The sequence below is a fragment of the Malus sylvestris genome, chromosome 7 (genome assembly GCF_916048215.2).
Source record: "Malus sylvestris chromosome 7, drMalSylv7.2, whole genome shotgun sequence".
Classification (NCBI taxonomy): domain Eukaryota; kingdom Viridiplantae; phylum Streptophyta; class Magnoliopsida; order Rosales; family Rosaceae; genus Malus; species Malus sylvestris.
In genome coordinates, this window is record NC_062266.1 from 381,949 (window position 1) to 396,342 (window position 14,394).

At 37.8% G+C, this 14,394-nt stretch overlaps 2 protein-coding genes across 2 annotated transcripts; one reads left to right on the forward strand and one right to left on the reverse strand.

The window, feature by feature from the left end:
• Positions 1-426: 426 nt before the first annotated feature.
• Positions 427-2,691, forward strand: LOC126627988 (homeobox-leucine zipper protein HOX11-like). Its single transcript, XM_050297571.1, has 4 exons — positions 427-1,057; positions 1,169-1,545; positions 1,726-1,805; positions 1,971-2,691. Exons 1-4 carry the CDS (start codon positions 769-771, stop codon positions 2,335-2,337), a joined length of 1,113 nt encoding a protein of 370 aa, XP_050153528.1. The 5' UTR covers positions 427-768; the 3' UTR covers positions 2,338-2,691.
• A 1,958-nt stretch (positions 2,692-4,649) lies between these two features.
• On the reverse strand, positions 4,650-10,390 carry LOC126630713 (lysine-rich arabinogalactan protein 19-like). The gene is made up of 7 exons (XM_050300864.1): positions 9,847-10,390; positions 8,935-8,981; positions 8,774-8,819; positions 7,106-7,183; positions 6,222-6,344; positions 5,728-5,807; positions 4,650-5,070 (listed from the first exon to the last, which is right to left on the reverse strand). The coding sequence occupies exons 1-7, from the start codon at positions 10,300-10,302 to the stop codon at positions 4,962-4,964; spliced, it is 939 nt and encodes a 312-aa protein (XP_050156821.1). The 5' UTR covers positions 10,303-10,390; the 3' UTR covers positions 4,650-4,961.
• Positions 10,391-14,394: the final 4,004 nt, after the last annotated feature.

Genomic DNA, 14,394 nt, shown 5'->3' on the forward strand with positions numbered 1-14,394 from the left:
TTATCTTTAATATTTTTAATCCCATAAATTATGGGTTTTATTTAAAATATCATTAATATAAATAACTATAAATTTCATTTTTAGTTTAAAAATAAAATAACCTACATAGAAATACATTATTACATTAATGTCACGGACTTCGATCAAAAACTAAAAATCACAAAAGTTTTGGTCAAAGAACATTGATAGTTAATGATCGTATCAAAGGTGTTCCAAAATGAAATCTATCAAAATCTTAAGAGATGAGACTAGATTTGCTATGACAATAATATAGTATAAAAGCAATCACAGTCCATCGGAATCCATGACTTCTAAAGACTATTTTAATTCAAAAATCAACTATTGATCCAGTTTATCTATTTTGGCTTATTCATTGAGACACCACATTTTGTAGACCACTAAGCAAATAGATTAGGTCCTTTGAAAATGTTATAAGGCACCAAGTCACCTGCTAAGCGACTGAGTGAAGAATGAGGATGGAGGTCGATCGAGGAAGATTGCAAAATCTTGAAATAAAGTCTCGTGTTTCTTCCTTCTTCCTTTCACGTGTGTTTGTCAACCAAACTGAGTAGTAAGGTCGGTCAAACTGGTTCCCACAAACAACCTCAATTATTATTATACAATAAAGAAAAATTCATAAATTGATTAATAAATCACAAAAAGGGAGAAATTGAAGAAAAGAGAGAGTAGTGTTTGGTTGAGTCTGCGGTTGTATATAAAAAGAGAATCTTTTTTCAAGAAACCAAGGCTTCAATTTTCTGGAAGATCATGGAGCTTTGTTTGAGCTTAGGAGGTCATGAGGAACCTGCAGAGCGATCAGATCAGAACACCACCACCACCACCAAAACGACAGAGTTTTGTATGAGCTTATCAATCGGTCCAAGCTGTGCAGCTGGTACTACTAGTACTCCTCATCCTCCTCCAAGACATGAAGCAGCTGCAGCAGATAAAAAGCAAGATGATGATGATGGTGATCATATCCATGTAGATGATCATGTACCACTTCAACTTGATCTTCTCCTTTGGCCTACTCCTCCTTGTAATCAGATTCAAAACGGTGAGATGGAGTTTATTAAATTCATTAATAATTACCATTTTAATTAATTTATCTTTTTGTTTTAGGGTTTAATCAATTATGTTTCTGGGTATTAATTAATGGCATAAATAGCTGGTGTGCTGTCCATGAACGTGATCAACAGAGTTGAGGAAGTAGTGGCTGCTGCGTCGTCATCGCACACAAACAGTGGTTCGTCGTCGTTTCAGATCATGGATATCGGCAGTAATAATCACAGCAAGGGCAGTGCAGGTGATGATCTGAATAATAATTACCACAACGTCTACAACTACAAGAGGATGGCTCACTCTGCAGAAGCACAAGGAGATGATGAGGGAGAAAGGGCATCTAATTCCAGGGTGGGCAGCGATGAGGTGGAGGATGACATCATCAATGGTAACACTAACACCTCTAGAAAGAAGCTCAGGCTCTCCAAGGAACAATCTGCTTTTCTTGAAGAAAGTTTCAAAGAACACCATACTCTCAATCCTGTAAGTGTAAAGTTTTAATTATATATAATTAAGGACACAAAACATATGAAAATGTTCTCTTATTGGACTCTTTGTCTTTGTCTCGCACCATGAATGAGGACCATATATAAACTAGGTATTGTTTCGCAAGGAACATATTAATTACACATATATTATTTATGATATTAATTAATGGCGCAGAAGCAAAAGCTGGCACTGGCGAAACAGCTTAGTCTTCGTCCAAGACAAGTTGAAGTTTGGTTTCAGAATAAAAGAGCAAGGTATCTATACATCTAATCTAGCTATATCATCTGCATCTGTATTTGTATATGAACGTAGAAATCGTATTACCTAAAAGGGAGTTCTTGTTGACAGACAATTAGTTTACGCAAAATATTGGGACTTGAATAATGGATGATATGATGATGTGAATTAATTGAGTGCAGGACAAAGTTGAAGCAAACGGAGGTTGACTGTGAGTTCCTAAAGAGATGTTGCGAGACACTGACGGAAGAGAACAGAAGGCTAAACAAAGAGCTACAAGAGTTGAGGGCTTTGAAGGCTACTCATCACTCAAACCCATTCTCCATGCAATCACCAGCCACCACCCTCACCATGTGTCCTTCCTGCGAGCGCACAGCCACCACCGCTAACCCAGCCAGCAAAACCACCAACAATACTAATAACAATAATAATAATAAAGTTGAGTCAACTAGTACTACAAAAGTCCAAGCAGCTAAGTTCCCTCTCAAAAGACCCAGCTTCTATCCATTTTTTCAACCCAAATCCCACTCCTCTTCCGCAGCTTCATGAATACTACCAAAGCTTCCTTCCAAATAGGGTTATATTTATTTGGTGGGCATGTACATTACATATATATGTATAGAAAGAAAAAATAAGCATTAGGAAAGTTAACGGTTCATAGTTTTCTTTCTGGGGGTTTGTTCTGTTTCATTCAGGTTATGCCTCATGGGATTTATAGAATTGGGTTTCTTTTTTCTCCTTTATTTTCTCCCTCTTTTCCCCTTTCTGAAGCCCCAACAGTTTATTTGTCTTCCACTTTTCTATTGATAGAGAAATAGAATTAAGAAGGAAACATAGTTAAGAAATTCAAGAAATTAAGAAAAAGTCGGGGTGTGTATTATATAATAAACAAGAATTGTTGGATTTTGATTTCTGAAGCATGCATGCTTTGAAAGGTTATCTTTTGGGATTTGATGATTTCATTTCAAGAAATTGAAAATTCTAGAGGGCGGTGTTGCATCAATTAACATCGTATATCATAGCATAGGCATGCATATTACAACTTGATGGAAATTGGAAACTAGTAGTAGCTGGGAGATGGAGATGGAGATTGAGATGGGAGTGTTCCCAGCCTATAAAAGCAAAGCTGTCGTTGTGGGGAGAAGGGAGAAGAATCAGAAGACAATATGATTTAGGGTTTTAGGGTTTAAATTTTAATATAATCACATCATATCGTACTCTAATTCATCCTTGGCTTTTGAAGGAAGCAAAATAGAAATGGATCGTGCATCATGCATGCAGATGCAGGGTGATTATTGGAGCCCAGAAAACAAGTGTGAATCAGTGATTGGGTAGAAATATTGGTTTATGAATGCATGCATGCGTTGGCTCTCCTTGTCCAATGCACATCACACATGCAGGTGACATGCATGAAACAATAATACCATGTGAGATTGCGATAGGAAGTATGCATAATCATGCAAGTTTAAAGCATAAAAATATGAGACTGACCATGGACTCATCTCCGACGTCCTTATTGGCAAATAACGGGAATAAATCACCTATTTCACAAAGCTTATAAGAAATTTACGCGCGTAAAACAAAACAGAAGTTTATTCTATGTTTTGTGATTGTAAAATTAGTGATTAAGATACCTACCACAACTTTTTTGACATTTCAAAAGATATGGATAAGAACAACATCCTACTATTTTATTTTATATGTGGTGTAGGAAATTCTTAATCCTACACCTTTCCAAGTTTCAACCAATTTAAAGACTAGTTTCTAATTTTAGTTTCTTCTGATTCTTCTCCCCATTTTTTCCTCATTTCAACTTTTAATAGACACATGATAACCACGTATCATCTTTATCTTTTCCACATTTCTTTATTCTGACAAAAGCAAACAAAAATAATAGATAAGATTAAACAATGATGTGTAAGAAGAAAAAAATTGAGGCGCATTTTCTTTTCATAATTCCTTTATAAGCTCCCTCAGGTCTCATGAGGAGACATCCAATGATTCTATTTTTAAGGAAGATTAGAAAAATAACCCAAACTTGAACCATGTGTGGAATACGAATATTGGAAAAGTTAACCAAAAGTTGATGCGACAATATTACACTACCAGGGGATAACATTCTGATGTGAAAAAATAATTTAATAGTTGGACATGAGAATGGCATTTTGACTGTCAGAAGCAACATTGCTGTAGTCAAAGTATTATTCCCTTGTCCAAATATCTAGTTTATTATTCGAGGGCAAAAGTATATCGATGTGTGGTTTTATTTTATACATGGCATCGTCTATAGAAAAGATTGGTGTACGAAATATAATCTAGTTGATATGTTAAATAAAGCGGTTTGATCTGTTAAGTTTGAATCTTTTTTTAACATAACTTGTATACTTTGTGCTTGAATGTGTAAAGGTGAATCTCGTGGAGATTATTGACAAATGACTCGATATTAGAGAGAAGAGGAATTGCCATTTTGCATGAGATTTTACTTAATTTTCTCTAATTCAACCAATTGTTTGCGGTTTGTTCGTAGAAGAAGGAAAGCCACATATTTAGGCATAAACGATCGCTTCCGCAAGTTGCTCTTTGTATGTAAATTTTGTAAGAAAACTTGGTTATTTCTCTTTCTACTTTTTGTGACCTCGATCCGGATTGATAACAGAATAGCTTCTTAATTTTCAGTCATTAAAGGCAGGGTAATATTTTCACACCAACTTTGGGCTTAGAATTTTGAGAGGGGCAACTTTTGGCTACTATTCCAAATTTTCTTTCAAAATATGGAACGAGGCCTTCAAAAAATATGACAACTTCCCTTGCTTGCAGTTGCATGTCTAAAAGCTCATCTGTTAACGAAAATAAACGAAAAATGACCAGAGAAGGAATTATTACAATACAACTCAACTTTTTGGTGTCGTAACAGCTCACAACGCTCAACTTACAATCAAACGCATGGAAATACAAAAAATTGTAGCTCACTCGGTTCCCACAATTTTTTCCTATCAACTACCACGCCCACGTAACATACCACCAATGATGTTGACTGTTACAGCAAAGTACAATTTGTACAGCGAACTTGCTTGAATACCGTACACATTTTTCATCATTCCAGAAAAAAACTGATTTGGTAAGGAAGTCCATTGTGCTCAATGTTAAAGAGGTCCGATAGAGCAACATATGGGTCAGTTTCCTGAAGCTAGATCATTTCTGAACTGTTCTACCAAGGGAGGAAGGAGAAGCGCAAGCCTAGACTTGTACCTTGCAATTCGCTGTAAGCGTTCTTCTCTTAATCTACAAAATAAACACCAAATAGCTAGTCAACCTCTGCAGTATGTTTTATCTGCAGAAAGTGTAATGCCAAAGCTTTTTGGAAAACAGAACATCCCAGGTATAGTGTATGACTTATCTTTACCTAGAGAGTGATAACCCTGTTAAAAAAATATAAGATATCAGGTTGTTAGACCCTTGTTTTTGTTTTTTGTTACAACGGAGGGAATCGAACTCTTGACATGGCCTAATCCAATCCATTTTCCCACCCTCCCACACCACTTGAGCTAACCCTAAAATGTCTTTCTTCTATTTCTTTTATTTTTCATTTTCTTGGGGCAATTTAATATCTCAAATTAAAAGGTCCATTTTTCCTCCAGCTTTGGACTTCCATTGATTCAGTTTTAGTGGCAACCGAAATTCACTTCTCTTTCGAGATATTTTTCACAATCAAAGCTTCAACAGAAAAATAAAATGGATGAGATAAATCAACCGCAAATATACCCTAACTTAATCTTGCAAATGGTAATTATAATTCATATATGATATTCCATTAAACCCATTAACTTCAACTACGGTAAATTTAATGTTTGTAAATCAGCTTTCAAGGCTTAAAATGACTATCTGTGACAAAGGAAAGTCAACTCACTGTGTGTAAGAACCAGATTGTGAAAAACTTACCGTGCTCGAACCTTTCTGGCGCGTTTGACATGTCTTTTTAACAGATCATGTGGTGATAAACGCTCAATGTGTTCCTCAGCCTGGAAGCAAGAACAATGAAACTAAGTACATTTTTTATAAGCACTATACATCTAATCGTTAGGTATAGGAATCGACAGATTCGAAAACATAGAAGCCTCACTTTTTAATTTATGTGCCCTCTAAGCTTAAAACTTACTTGTTTAAAGGTAAAAACTACAAGCAGAATCAAAAAAAAAAATTCTGAAAAACCAAAATGAAAACCTAAAGACTAGCTAGAGGTTGGGGGGGGCAAGTGAAGAACCTATGATCCTCCAATTTGACAAACAAACTCTTGAAGTCATATATCTCAAATTTTTGTAGCTGGAATCAAACAAACTCTTGAAGTCATATATCTCAACTTTTTGTTTCCATTTATAACAATTCAAAATAATGATTACTGCTGCCAAATATAATGGTTATCATAAAAACCCAACCTCGTCCTTGTTATCATCTCCTTTTTCTTCTGCTTCACCGCCCTCCTTCTTTGGAAGAGTAGCACTTGCCATAGGTATTGGTGAAGGTTTCGGAAGAGACCTTACAGCATCACCATATTGTGGCTGCCAGCAGAGTAAAAATTTTCCAAGATCATTAGGGCAAAATCATTATAAATGAAATAGGTAACAACAGTACTGCATCAAAAATCAAATTAGTATATTCCCACATTAATGTGCAGTTTGAACTGCTAAGGAAAACAATACATCAGTGCAGAATACAATTATTCTATTACTGATGACTCCTTTTGTTTGGCCAAAAAAACCTAGAAAATTCAGGTATGCATATGGGCTTTCAGTTTCCTATCTTGTTTGGTCTAATTATTAACAATAATAATGTCAACAAGTTGTATCTAAATTTTTCCCCAGGGCACAATAGCTGGCGACATTATAGCCCATGATCTTTTTCTATTGTAAGAGGACCATTTTCATGGTACTGATGTGAGACTACTAGTATTATAGTAGGTCAATTTATCCTAATGAATGTGTTAAGACATTAATTGTCTAGATGAACTAGCTGGTAAAGGTAGTAACAAGATGTGGTATCATATATCCACTGTTTCGTCTGACCAGATAATTCACTCAGGAGGCATTAGCACAGAGTTAGACTGGACTCATTCCAACCCGATATTCCAGGGGATGGGTGTCAGCACTCTTGAATTATTAACAAATGTTACATGAAGGCACTTGTGGATCTAGGCTTTTCAAACAACAACTTGAGTACAAATTAGGCTTGTAAAAAGATCGAGTACTAGATTCTTATAGGATAAAAGCAAAGTATCAAATACTACACAAAACAAGATCTCAACCTATGATATGACGCCAACCTGAATTTCTTCAGGAAAACCGTTCCTCATCCATGACCGACAGTGCACATATAGAGAAGCTCCATCTGTCATCCTGACCTGCATAAAAATAATTCCAAATAATTAACACCAAAAAAAAGTATGTGAACTAAAGACAAGTTATAATTTGCATCCTGGTTATCCTACATACATCCAGAAGGGTTTGATGAAGGATCGATTCATTCATCTCAGAAAAGATAAAATCCAGGTTGTACTTGTGGTTTTTTTTTTTTTGTTTTTTTAATCTCTCTACCGTTTCTGCTGCCATTAGCATTACTTTGATATATAGTTAACCTTAAAACTACTTACTGAAACTACATTGGATTAACTGCAACATAAGTACTATATGTATTTGAAAATTTAGCTATATGGTTGATGGCAATCAACACGGTTGGACTTCATTGTAGGGTGTCCATGGGAGGAAGTAAATATCAAAAAGATGGGTTGCAGTTTCTAACTAAGTTTTGTGTCCTTCAACAGACATCCATCCGAGTCGACTGTGCCCAACAACAAGAGCACATTATTACATTTTCACAAATGGAACATTCATGTGTCTAAAAGGTTATCCTTTGTCTAGACATAAAGTATGTAGAGATGTGCACAATGCACACGCATGCAGAGGCACACATGATATGGGTTTGTAGAATGGCGCTCTCAACCCTTAGATGAATCTTAAATAGATGCCTGCACATTATTGTGCTCATTCTACACTGCCATCCTATTTTGTAGATATGAATATCAAGAAATACTCCAGGTATGCTACCATCAGAAAGGATGATTAAACAACTTCCCTGATGTGAAGGAAAGGGAGGAAGGAATTTAACTGATGGAAAAGAAAGAAAGAAAATATATCAGACAGATCCACTCTATCAATCATTCATATAAACTTAAACGAAAGAGTAACATCGAATGACATTTTTCCCTCAAAAGTCAAAGAAAACAGGCAAAGCAAGCAAAATATCCACACAATCACTAAATACCGTAAGGTTAATCATCAACTCATAACAATCCCTCCTATAAAGGGGGGGAAATTATCTTTAGAACAACTAAAGTCATCTCTCATTACAAATAATTCATGATATGTGTTTTATATGGGTGATGTATGTGACACACCAAGCACAGCTGCTGATTCACAACCACAATGCCCTTTACCTAAAAAACTGAGACTAAAAACTGAAAGACATAGAAACAAAGAAGTCATAATAATAGAGGGCTGAATAACAAAGTAAATGACAGTACAGACTGTTTCTGACATTCTATCATATTCAATTGCACCATAAACTTGAAGAACAAAGCCTTCAACCAACTACTAAAATATATTGAAAAGCATATATTCAATATAGAATGAGGTAGCCATTTCTGCCACTAATTATGTTCCATTTTTAGCTATCAGTTCCTCTTACTTGAATGAACCTATGAAATGATCAAGGGACCTAAAATAGAAGTGAAATTAAGTGCTGTAAATGGATGTTATAAACCATGCAGCATATCCAAATAAATTAGACAATGATTTAAGTACACGACCCCCACACCAAGGGATCTTTGACATCGACTAGAGCAAATTAATAGATTTAACGAAAGTCTTAATAGCAAGATATTATAATGCATCTATAGATGCAGAGCCAATCAGAAAGCAAAGTGTTTTCTTACTTTTCGACCTCTAATGACAGCTAAGTTATCATCTTTGCTTTTATCCCTGCAGAAAGCACATCAAGAACAAGTTACATCAGTCCAAAATTTGAAAAAACAAATAGTCTTATTGCAAAAAATATTAAAAGAAACAAATGTTGAGACATTATATCCAACATTACCTCATGTCTTTAAAACCATTGCTGTCAGGAACTGAAGATGGAGCAACCTAAACCAGGAAGAAGACATACTGAATAAATCTCCAAATCTTGCATTCAGACTCAACAGGCAAAACTTTTTATGCAAACAAAATAAGAATAAAGCCACAGAAAATAATAATAAGAATTGCAAAAAAAAAAAAAAAAAAAAAAAAAACCTGTATTCGGTTTGGCATAGAATGTTCAATGGCCAAAAAGTTACTACGTTTCGATTGGCATAATATTCATGTCAAAACTAAATCCATTATCTAGTTTACCCATTCTGGCTGGCCAGTTTACTCAAAACTCATATTGCCTACCAAATACTAAAGATATTAACTGCATTAATTTCTTATGTCATCGACAATATTGAACCTAGTATTATTCAGAAGAGAATGAAACATAAGCAAGATGAATGCCTAACTTGACCTGTTCAAGATGTAGAACATTCTTTTAAGACAAGACTCATATAAATATAAAGTCTACATTACCACCAACACTTCTTTATTCTGATTACAAGTCGGAAACACCGCCAATCCATGTACAATACATACTTCAAAGTGCTAAAAATCAAAGCTTCTGATAAAGCATATTTTCCCTTATGGACTGAAAGATACATAGGCAGAAAAAGAAGAACTTTCTACCCATCTTTTTGCTTATTCTAAATAACCTTTCTTATTTTCCGTAATAAATTCACCCCAATACAAGTTTTCAAGATGTTACGCAAAGAAAAAAAAGGCTTCTTTGAGTCAAAGAATACTACCAAACAGTAAAACTTTACTATGTGTTTGTGTGTAGTTCGCCCTACGAATAAATACCTATGTCAAAAATGTAGAATCAAAAGCACACCATCGAAAGATCAATTAAACCAACGAAAAAGAGGAGAAAAGTCGAGACCTCAGGAGCAGCAGAAGAAAGGGGAAGGCCCCTAATAGGAGGAGGAAGAGGAGAAGGTGCTAAGCTGTAGTTGGGTCTCATCAAATGCACAGAAATAGGCTGCTGCGGAGGGAAATTGAGATGGGGCCGAGATGGGTACGAAGTTCCTGCGTTGGCCACAGTGACAGGGGGTTCGCCTCCTGCAGCGGCGGCGGGGCGAATGGGCCGGGGAATGAAGCCTCGGCCTGAGGAAGCGAGTGGGTACAGAACCCCCTGATGATTAGCAGCTGCTGATGCTAATGGTGATGATGATGGCGATTGGGTCCGAATTTGGAGGGATTGGGCTGCGTAAAGATTAGGAGGAAGAGGAGATGATACGGCGGGTCTTACGGGCCTCGTCGTGGGTGTGTTGGGGGCGGCGGCTCCGGCGGTGGCCGTGGCGGCTGAAGCAGTGGTGTGGTTGGGATCCATGGCCATGGTGGTGTCTGCGGGCAGTGGCGGGGAAATTTGGGAATTTTGGTACGCTTTGGTTTTTAATTTTTGAATGTTAAAGAAAGATCCCCACTGCTTTATACACACAATTTGTATATAATAACTATTCACACTTCTCAAACATCCTTTTATCTTAATCTTTAAGTAAATACAATTTTCTTTTGATTTTCTCTCTATTTTTAGTAGGGTTTCCATGTTCTTTACGATGTTTTGACAATTGATAGCATTAGTTTGTCTAAATAGTTAGTTGTTAAGGGGAAAAATCAATAGAGATCAAACCACATTATAGTACAACAACAACAACAACAAAGCTTTTTCCCACTAAGTGAGGTCGGCTATATGAATCCTAGAACGCCATTGCGCTCGGTTTTGTGTCATGTCCTCCGTTAGATCCAAAATCAAGTCTTTTCTTAGGGTCTCTTCCAAAGTTTTCTTAGGTCTTCCTCTACCCCTTCGGCCCTGAACCTCTGTCCCGTAGTCACATTTTCGAACCGGAGCGTCAGTAGGCCTTCTTTGCACATGTCCAAACCACCGGGACCGATTTTCTCTCATATTTCCTTCAATTTTGGCTACTCCTACTTTACCTCGGATATCCTCATTCCCAATCTTATCCTTTCTCGTGTGCCCATACATCCCACGAAGCATCCTCATCTCCGCTACACCCATTTTGTGTACGTGTTGATGCTTCACCGCCCAACATTCTGTGCCATACAACATCGCTGGCCTTATTGCCGTCTTATAAAATTTTCCCTTGAGCTTCAGTGGCCTACGACGGTCACACAACACGCCGGATGCACTCTTACACTTCATCCATCCAGCTTGTATTCTATGGTTGAGATCTCCATCTAATTCTCCGTTATCTTGCAAGATAGATCCTAGGTAGCGAAAACGGTCACTTTTTGTGATCTTCGCTAGATTGCTCCGGTCATTAGTGTGGATAAGTATATAAATGGATAGAGATAGGAAAGCAAACACAAGATGTACGTGGTTCACCCATATTGGCTACGTCCACGGAATAGAGAAGTTCTCATTAATTGTGAAGGGTTTACACAAGTACATAGGTTCAAGCTCTCCTTTAGTGAGTACAAGTGAATGATTTAGTACAAATGACATTAGGAAATATTGTGGGAGAATGATCTCGTAACCACGAAACTTCTAAGTACTGGAGTGTGGTATCGTCTTGACTTTCCTTATCTGCCTCATAGGTAGATGTGGCATCTTCTCTGGAAGTACTCTTCCTCCATCCAGGGGTGGTATCTGTAACTGGTGGAGATGCACAAGGTAATGTATCAATGTCACTTGAAGCTTACTTGTAGTTTCAGGCTTGGTCAAGCGCGATACAAACCATGTAGTAGGAGTCCCCCAAGTCGCCGAGCTAGGGGATCTGCTGAAAGAGGTGACAGACAAGGTAAGCAATCAGAGCTCCGGCTGATTGTTCACATTCTCCCTATCTTGCAGGCAGCATGAAGGATAAAGAGAAGAAAAATGAGAAGAGATGATATGAGATATTTTTGCTTTTGAAGAAGTAACTTTCCACAGGCCTATTCTTGAACTGGGCTAGAGGGTTTTCTGGTTTCCTCCAGAGATAAGGCCGACTGAAGAATTTGAGGGTCAAAACAAGTCCATCAAATCTAGAGTACGTTCGCCCCTGCTGATATGGGATACTTTTGCTTTTGACAGAGTAATGGATGTATCGGCACGTGTGCTGTTACGCTTGTCTCCACATGCTTCCTTGTATCCTTCTCACTTGCCCTATCTGTTCCTCAGGCATATGCGGGATCTTCCCTGGAAGTATAAGGTGTTGAAGATGAGTACTCGAGAGCAATGCCAGGTAAGTAATCAGGTAAGGGATTCCAGGCAGTCAGTTCCTGGCTGGAAGCTTGATTCCAAGTGCTGACTGATTGCTCTCTTTCTCCTTGTCTTGCAGGTAAGAACAAGGCCAAAGGAAAAGACAGGGAAAAAGCATGATATGGGATACTCTTGCTTTTAACCCTGATGATATGAGATATTCTTGCTCTAGTATAGCTTGTTTACAGAGGTATTATCAGGGGGAAAGAAAGCTGAATATTTCGAAAGGCTTCGTTGGGAGTGCCCTCTCAGATAAGAGGAAGGGTTGAGCATTTTTGCAGGTCTGCCTGTCCGTTGGGGATGGAGGTCGACATATATAGGAGTCTCCCTAACATCAAGTAATAATGCTATTCCTTTACCTTGCTTGGTCATAGCACGGTAGTGGGAGCTGCCAGCTTCACAAGTTTTAACATCAAGTAATAATGCTATTCTTTGAATTTTCTTTTGTTGAAGCTTGTATGTTGAAGCTTTGTGAGTGGAGCATGTAGGTTGAGGTAGTGTTCCCTTAATTTCCCGAGTAAGGAAAACTTCTCGGTTGGAGACTTGGAAAATCCAAGTCACTGAGTGGGATCGGCTATATGAATCTTAAAACGCCATTGTGTTATGTCCTGTGTCATGTCCTCCGTTAGATCCAAGTACTCTAAGTCTTTTCTTAGGGTATCTTCCAAAGTTTTCCTAGGTCTTCCTCTACCCCTTCGGCCCTGAACCTCTATCCCATAGTCGCATCTTCTAATCGGAGCGTCAGTAGGCCTTCTTTGCACATGTCCAAACCACCGTAACCGATTTTCTCTCATCTTTCCTTCAATTTCGGCTACTCCTACTTGACCCCGGATATCCTCATTCCTAATCTTATCATTTCTCGTGTGCCCACACATCCAACGAAGCATCCTCATCTCCGCTACACCCATTTTGTGTACGTGTTGATGCTTCACCGCCCAACATTCTGTGCCATACAGCATCGCCGGCCTTATTGCCGTCCTATAAAATTTTCCCTTGAGCTTCAGTGGCATACGGCAGTCACACAACACGCCGGATGCACTCTTCCACTTCATCCATCCAGCTTGTATTCTATGGTTGAGATCTCCATCTAATTCTCCGTTCTTTTGCAAGATAGATCCTAGGTAACGAAAACGGTCGCTCTTTGGTATTTCTTGATCTCCGATCCTCACCCCTAACTCGTTTTGGCCTCCATTTGCACTGAACTTGCACTCCATATATTATGTCTTTGATCGGCTTAGGCAAAGACCTTTAGATTCCAACACTTCTCTCCAAAGGTTAAGCTTTGCATTTACCCCTTCCTGAGTTTCATCTATCAACACTATATCGTCTGCGAAAAGCATACACCAAGGAATATCATCTTGAATATGTCCTGTTAACTCATCCATTACCAACGCAAAAAGGTAAGGACTTAAGGATGAGCCTTGATGTAATCCTACAGTTATGGGGAAGCTTTCGGTTTGTCCTTCATGAGTTCTTACGGCAGTCTTTGCTCCTTCATACATATCCTGTATAGCTTGGATATATGCTACTCGTACTCCTTTCTTCTCTAAAATCCTCCAAAGAATGTCTCTTGGGACCCTATCATACGCTTTTTCCAAATCTATAAAGACCATGTGTAAATCCTTTTTCCCATCTCTATATCTTTCCATCAATCTTCGTAAGAGATAGATTGCCTCCATGGTTGAGCGCCCTGGCATGAACCCGAATTGGTTGTCCGAAACCCGTGTCTCTTATAGTACATAAGCAAAAAAAAATTTTCCACTGCGGTAAAACTTTATTTGCTTTTTTATAATGTTTTGGGGGACAACCAAATCTTAAACGCAATTAAACACCTGATTAACCAAAAATTTGATGTTCAATCTTATTTTTTATTTGTTGTCCTTCCTACTTAGGAAGATGCTCTTCGGCCAGCTCGCTCGCTCCATACGAGTTGTCCAAGCAAGACTCATTGTTAGGTAAAGAGGGTGTGAAGTTTTTTTGTGTGTAAGTTGTAGGAATGAGGTAGTCCATATGGCCAGCCCTGGAATTTCTCTTATTTAGAACCATAAATTTCATTTTAAAACCTTCACTTGTGTTCTTTGTATCATATTCAAGATCATCTTTTATTTTTACAAGCGATATTGATGAATGAGAGCATTTCGCCACATCCACATTTTTTAATTTTGATGCCATCGTTGGCTTGGCTATAATAAATATTTTTTATTGAAGTAGGGTTTAGGGGTGTAACGG